This window comes from Copadichromis virginalis, linkage group LG11 (genome assembly GCF_057382275.1).
Source record: "Copadichromis virginalis isolate Kocher_CV1m ecotype Utaka linkage group LG11, C_Virginalis_male_GT1.1, whole genome shotgun sequence".
Taxonomy (NCBI): Eukaryota; Metazoa; Chordata; class Actinopteri; order Cichliformes; family Cichlidae; genus Copadichromis; species Copadichromis virginalis.
The window spans coordinates 39044414-39051911 of NC_140628.1; the positions used below are offsets into that span (position 1 = coordinate 39044414).

The 7498-nt window shown below is 43.7% G+C and overlaps 1 protein-coding gene across 2 annotated transcripts; it reads left to right on the plus strand.

The window, feature by feature from the left end:
* The first annotated feature begins 517 nt into the window (after window positions 1-517).
* On the plus strand, window positions 518-7168 carry LOC146699482 (uncharacterized). Of its 2 annotated transcripts, XM_085472431.1 has the most exons (6): window positions 518-707; window positions 985-1038; window positions 2003-2359; window positions 2445-3263; window positions 5984-6081; window positions 6472-7168. In XM_085472431.1, exons 2-6 carry the CDS (start codon window positions 1002-1004, stop codon window positions 6610-6612), a joined length of 1452 nt encoding a protein of 483 aa, XP_085328557.1. In that variant the 5' UTR covers window positions 518-707; window positions 985-1001; the 3' UTR covers window positions 6613-7168. The 2 variants fall into 2 exon arrangements, with proteins under 2 accessions (XP_085328557.1, XP_085328556.1); XM_085472430.1 differs by having other exon boundaries at window positions 518-1038.
* Window positions 7169-7498: the final 330 nt, after the last annotated feature.

Genomic DNA, 7498 nt, shown 5'->3' on the forward strand with positions numbered 1-7498 from the left:
GATCGAACTCAGTAATTCCTGGAAACCAGATCTTTGTTCAGCGTCAGCAAACCAGCAGCTTAGCCTGTAGCTGATGACTAAAAGGACCCACAGTGCTCAAACTGCACCTTTTTCATGATCCAGGGCAGGTCTGGCTTCTTCTTTCAGTGAAATTTAGTGGTGACTTTAAAATCAGTGCATTTTATTTGTCTGTGACTGAGCCTCCATCTTTGGGAGTGGTGCTGTGTGAGACTCTCAAAGCACGTTTTGCACTTTTAGAGGAGATGCACTAAAACTGTAACATCATTAAAAAGACGCTGAAGCCAAACAAACAAAGAACAAAATAAAAACAGTTTGTTCTCTATGATTGGAACTGACATGTGAAATGTGTCGGGCTGTGTCGTCATCATCACTGATTTGTTTGGAGGAGTTGAGCTTGAACGCTCTTTTCTCCCAATTCTAATAATGACAACATTATTCAAATAAGACTGAAGTGGTCGGGCAGATGTCAGTCTGTTTGCATCTGTAATAACTTTGAATAAGTCATCTTCAGTTAAACGACTCTGAGCATCTTTAAACAAATGCACTGTAATGAACACTGGGCTGCTTTCTAAAAAACCACTTTTACAAAGTCTCTGATGGACGTGGGAGGAGGAGCGAGGATGACATTTATATCAGATGAAGAGTTCTGACTGTGTCACAGCTGCACAGACGTCTCATCGTGTCGGGTATGTTCTGCATATGTTTGGTTTATTTGATAATCTCACACATTCATTGTCTGGTATTCTAATAAACAAAATGATGATAATTGAAGGAAGACAACATTTTTAAAGTTGAACGTTTCAAATGTTGAATATGTTTGATAGTTTTGTTTGAATGATTAGATTATAGATAGAAATGGAGTGAATGACAGAGACAGCTGCCTCTTTGTTGATGCTGCTTTAAGTGTTATGATTAATAATGAACGAGCAGCTGCAGATGAGATTCATGAGGACGTCTTCACAGTTTTTCAGCTCTCAGTCATGAAGAGGTGTGGACTGATCCTGCTGCTGCTCTCAGGTCTGTGAACTCATCTCAGTCGCCTCATTTACAGTTTGAATAAAACTTTTGATGTCAGAAAATCAAAGAAAGCACAAAGTGAACTGCTCCATAGGGATTATTTTAAAGGTGTCTGTAAACGAGCTTCAAGCAGTCACAGGAACACTCGTACAATCTCCAAAGACCTTTGTCATGTCAACTAAACTTCTAAAGGTTTCTTTGGGTCCAGTTAGAAGTTTGATTGACAGTTTAATGGTCGGCAGTTTGTAAGAGTTTGTATAAAGTGAAGTAAAAGAGTAAAGAAAGAAAGGAGGGAAGAGTCAGTGCATGAACGTGGCTGTTTGTGTGCACTGCTGAGAAAAACACGTCTTGATTTTATTTTCTGTGTAGAAATCTGACTGAAAGCCTGAAACGCTGCAAACCCGTCAGCTCGCTGAAAAAGATCCTGACTGCTTTTACCACGTCCGTGTGCACGTTAGAGCAGGGCGATATGACCAAAAATATTTATCATGATATTTCATTTTCTTATTGTTGCCTAACATTGTACCGGTATTACCGTGAACGCTATAATATGGCCCAGCCCTAGTGCACGTGTTGTTCAGCTTTGAGCCTCGACCACTAACACGTCGTTTTCCTTCATTGTGCACACTGAAGAGGAAAAATCGTCCAAATACATGTGCAATAAGGCCAGAGTGAAAAACAAACTTAGCACTGTTAAAGCAGCTTTTTAAGCTGATGTGAGAGTTTCGCCCTGGAGCAGGAAACCAGTGTGTAGGTGTCCACAGGCACCGTAAAACAGCTTTTAACCAGTACACGAGTTACACATCCTTTGAAGGACACATATATTAACATATATTCACGTCTTTAAAGATGTCAACAAAAAGTTTGCGTTGTGGTAGCATGTAAAGAATTTATTCTCCTGATGACTAAAATAGTCGAGCTGAGGTGAGTCTGTGACCGCGCTGACTGACTCGTGTCCTCTCAGGTTACGTGATGGTCTGCCATCTTCAGTCTGATCAGTTAGTCAGACAGCTCCACCTGGTTGACCTGCAGAAGTCCTGGAACGATGCTCAGCAATACTGCAGAGATGAGTACATTGACCTCGCCATCGTTAACAGCTCAGCTCTCATCCAGGAAGCCCAGAAAAGGGCGGGGAGCACCGAGGCGTGGATTGGACTCTCCAAAGACTGGAAATGGTCTCAAACTGGTCCAGTTCAGTCATCCTGGTTTAACATGTGGTCACCGGGACAGCCAGGGACTGATGAGTGTGTGATAATAACTGGATCTGGATCATGGTCCACTGCACCGTGCTCAAATAAACATTACTTTGTCTGCTATGACGGTGAGTGTTTCAGACTTTGGTACCAGGGTTTGACAAACTGAACATTTTAGCTGCAGGTTTGAATCCGTCTGATCTTTTGTTTCAGCTGCGACTAACAAACACATCCAGGTGAAGAACTCAATGACCTGGTCTGATATCCAGGTGGAGAACTCAATGACCCCGTCTGATATCCTGGTGGAGAACTCAATGACCCCGTCTGATATCCAGGTGGAGAACTCAATGACCCCGTCTGATATCCAGGTGGAGAACTCAATGACCCCGTCTGATATCCTGGTGGAGAACTCAATGACCCCGTCTGATATCCAGGTGGAGAACTCAATGACCCCGTCTGATATCCAGGTGGAGAACTCAATGACCCCGTCTGATATCCAGGTGGAGAACTCAATGACCCCGTCTGATATCCTGGTGGAGAACTCAATGACCCCGTCTGATATCCTGGTGGAGAACTCAATGACCCCGTCTGATATCCTGGTGGAGAACTCAATGACCCCGTCTGATATCCAGGTGGAGAACTCAATGACCCCGTCTGATATCCAGGTGGAGAACTCAATGACCCCGTCTGATATCCAGGTGGAGAACTCAATGACCCCGTCTGATATCCTGGTGGAGAACTCAATGACCTGGTCTGATGCTCAGTCTTACTGCAGACAGACGTACACAGACCTGAGCACCATCACCAACACGCAGGACAACAGCCAGGTCACTTCTATGTTGTCAGATACTGCTGGTGCCTGGATTGGACTGTACAGAAACTGGACGTGGTCAAACTCGAGCACAGCCTCCAACCTGCGGTGGGGGCCCGGGCAGCCTGATAACAGCGTAAACTGTGCCACAATAGTCGGATCAACAGGCTCCTTCAACAGTCATAACTGTGATGACCAACGCCCCTTCCTCTGCTCCAGAGGTGAGTCTGTCCTCTGTGTTTCTGCACAGTCTGGTCCTCCTGGGCTCATCCGGACACTCTTGGCACAGCACTGCCGATGCTTTGGGTGGCGCTGTCATTTAGTGTTTGCTCTGTCTGCGGTAGAGTATCACTTCCTGTTCCTGTTTCAACACAGGAACAGGAAGTAGTAGTTGAGTAGCTTATCTGCGTAGCAATTTAATTAAAAACCTTTAGATAACTTCTGTTTTCATAGTATAATCTTCACGTGCACCATGGCTACTTCACCTGTCCCTCCTGCACTTTCTTGCTCATTGTGTCAGATGTTTAGTTACTCCTTTAGCAGTAATGATATCTGTAACAAATGTAGCATATTTGCAGCTCTGGAGGCCAGGATTACTGAATTGGAGACTCGGCTTCGCACCCTTCATTCACCCATAGCTAGCCAGGCCTCTGTAGCTGGTGCAGCCGACGATAGCGTAGGCCCCGCTAGCTGTTCCCCGGCAGACCCCAAGCAGCTGGGGAAAGAGGGCGGCTGGGTCACGGTGAGGAGGAAGCATAGTCCTAAACAGAAGCCCCAGGTACACCACCAACCCGTTCATGTGTCTAACCGTTTTTCCCCACTCGGCGACACACCCGCCGGGGGTCAAACTCTGGTAATTGGTGATTCTGTTCTCAGACATGTGAAGCTAGAGACACCGGCAGGGGCCAGAGCAGGCGACATTGAAGGAAATTTAAAACTGCTGGCTAAGGGTAAACGTAAATTCAGTAAGATCATAATTCACGTCGGCAGTAATGACACCCGGTTACGCCAATCGGAGGTCACTAAAATCAATATTGAATCGGTGTGCAACTTTGCCAAAACAATGTGGGACTCTGTAGCTTTCTCTGGTCCCCTCCCCAATCAGACCAGGAGTGACATGTTTAGCCGCATGTTCTCCTTAAATTGCTGGCTGTCTGAGTGGTGTCCCAGAAACGATGTGGGCTTCATAGATAATTGGCAAACCTTCTGGAGGAAACCTGGTCTTGTTAGGAGAGACGGCATCCATCCCACTTTGGATGGAGCAGCTCTCATTTCTAGAAATATGGACAAATTTATTAAACCCCCCAAAATATGACTATCCAGAGTTGGGACCAGGAAGCAGAGTTGCAGTCTTACACGCCTCTCTGCAGCTTCTCTCCTCCTGCTACCCCCCAAAAACCCATCTCCATAGAGACTGTGTCAGCTCCCAAACAGACAAAAAACAAACTAAAACCAGAAACAAACACCTTAAACATAAACAATCACAAAGAAAGAACAATACAGTATCCACATCTGAACCAAAGAGTAAAACAGTGAAATGTGGATTATTAAATATTAGGTCTCTCTCCTCCAAGTCTCTGTTAGTACATGACTTAATAATTGATCAACAAATCGATTTACTCTGCCTTACAGAAACCTGGTTGCAGCAGGATGATTATGTTAGTTTAAATGAATCAACACCCCCGAGTCATTCTAACTACCAGAAATCTCGAAGCACAGGCCGAGGGGGTGGTGTGCTGGGCTGGTTCTAGACAGGCATATATGAGGGGGCAGACAGAAATGTAAAGGGGGCACATGGTGGCAGCTGAGGCGAATGTGGGGTGCTCTGAATAACTGTTTTTGTCATGTAATTGGATTGCACTTTGTCAAACCTCTACCCTAAAACCTGACCAACTTGGGTGTCCCCCCTGAAGGCTCAGCTTCTGCAGGTCTAGATCTTAGTGTCACTGAGGCACACAAACCCCCTGACCACGTTAAGGTGGCAATCACTCAGGAGGAAAACTGAAAAACAAAATAAAAAATAATAAAATAAAATATTGCTCATCAGATTCTACCAACTAAAAACATGACATTTACCTTAATTAGATGCCCTATGTTAAATACATTTGAATCCAACCATAGTACTTCTCACTATTGCCAATATTAACAAAACTAAAAAGGGTAGGCCAAGTTATGAAAAAAGGGCACTTCTCCAACTCTTGAAAAATAGAAATAAAAAATACATTAAAATATCCATCCAGTTCTTTAAAACCAACAACATAAAATCTATCTTAATTTGATTGCCTAAGTAAAGTATCAAATCAATTTTATTTATATAGCACTTTTACATTATACATGCTTCCCTTAGGCAGCATCATTAGAAGACATAGCATACATTTACACTGCTATGCAGATGACACCCAGCTCTATCTGTGCATGAAGCCAGATAACACACACCAATGAGTTACACTGCAGGAATGTCTTAAAGACATAAAGACCTGGATGGCCGCTAACTTTCTGCTTCTTAATTCAGATCAAACTGAGGTTATTGTACTCGGCCCTGAAAAGCTTAGAAATATGGTATCTAAGCAGATTCTTACTCTGGATGGCATTACCTTGGCCTCCAGTAACACTGTGAGGAACCTTGGAGTCATTTTTGACCAGGACATGTCCTTCAATGCACATATTAAACAAATATGTAAGACTGCGTTCTTCCATTTGCGCCCCTCCCTGAGCTCTGAGTTCTGCTGGAGGTTTCTTCCTGTTAAAAGGGAAAAAGTTTTTCCTTCTGACTGTCGCCAAAGTGCTTATTCATAGGGGGTCATTTGATTGCTTGGTTTTTTCTCTATATGTATTACTATAGGGTCTACCGCACAGTATAAAGCGCCTTGAGGCGACTGTTGTTGTGATTTAGTGATGTATAAATAAAATTGAATTGAATGGCCCTTTTCTTTCTCTGCAGATGTCAAACCTTCAGCCTCGAGGTCAGTGAAGGTTCAGCTGAGGGCGGGATCTGCAGACCTGAACGACCCCACAGTGCAAGAATCCATCCTGCAGCAGGTCAGAGGTCACACGGGCCCCGATACAAGGAACAGACCGCTATAACTACTGTGAAATGATAGAGAGCAGTGAGTCTGTGCAGGTTCAGGGACACGTGACAGCACACAGCTGCAGAGATACGGGGCTCGTTTAATGCAATCCCATCCATTTGTATTATTTAACCTTTTTAACTGGTAACTTGAAGAAGTCACTTAATTTCAGATTACTGTGAGGAGACGACGTGAACCAATGACAGGCAATGAGGCCTAATTCCAGACTTCAGTTTCATCCCCAGCCAGTTCATTTAGTTCATTTCCCCCAGAAACAGCACCAACAACGTTTTCTGCTCACTACAGAAACAACGGCTGATTAATGAGGAGCTTCTGTTAATGTGTGAAAACTGTGTTTCAGGTGAGGGAGGAGCTGGTGGAGCAAGGAGTCACTGAGGAGGTGAAGCTGAGGTGGAGGACGCAGCCTGATGGGAAGGTTTTCCACAGAGAGGAGGAGACAGCCGCTTACTGTGAGAAGGAAGACTGTGGCGGTTTAGTCTGAACGTTATTGGCTGATGTTCCTCAGATGATCTGCTGTGTAATTCAACTTATTTCCATCTCTGTACTCTGACTGCTGGACTGTAACAGCGTAGCTTTGCATGACTGACAGTTGGAAATCATCCTTCTTTATCCTAAGCTCAGATCAGAGTGTCTGATGAGCTGTTTTATGCCTCTTTGTTTCTTCTGATTTGTGAAGCTAAAGTTTGCAGGTGAGCGGGTGGGCGGACCTTCTGTGTCTCAGATATAAATGTTCATGATATCCTGTCTCTACATATGAAAGTTCAAGAGGAGAAAAAGGTGAAACTGAGTGTTCAGAGCAGCCTGATGTCTGAGCTTTTTGACTTCATACTTTATAGTTCAAATGAGCACCCAGCAATATAACAGTAGATATGCCATATATGTCAGTGAATCGCGCATTTATGCTCTCTATTATCATATTAAATATACATTTTTCTGTCTCAGAAACGTCTCTGCTGCTGTTTGATTCTGTAAACTACAGTCATGGCTCTGCATCCATCTTCATTGTAAACTCTATTCAATAAAGTCTATTGATATTTTATTGTCCTGTCAGAACTTTCAGTTGCTTCATTTTTATGCTCTTATTTTGAATTTGATGCAGTAACACACATCATAAAGGCTGAGACAACATGAAGTTTAATGCTAAACAATAAGAGTCTCACATACAGTGAAGCTGATTGGCGGGACAGCAGTCACATGACTGGCTATGAAATCCCAGACAGACAATCCAACAGTTTGTGAAACATCTGAATGTAAAATGCTGAAAACTTCTGCTGCTCATCTGTTCACAGAAAAATCTGTGAAAGCGACGAGACGGCTGTGTGACGGTGATTTTCAAAATAAATTCAGATCAAATATTTTCTGTTTTA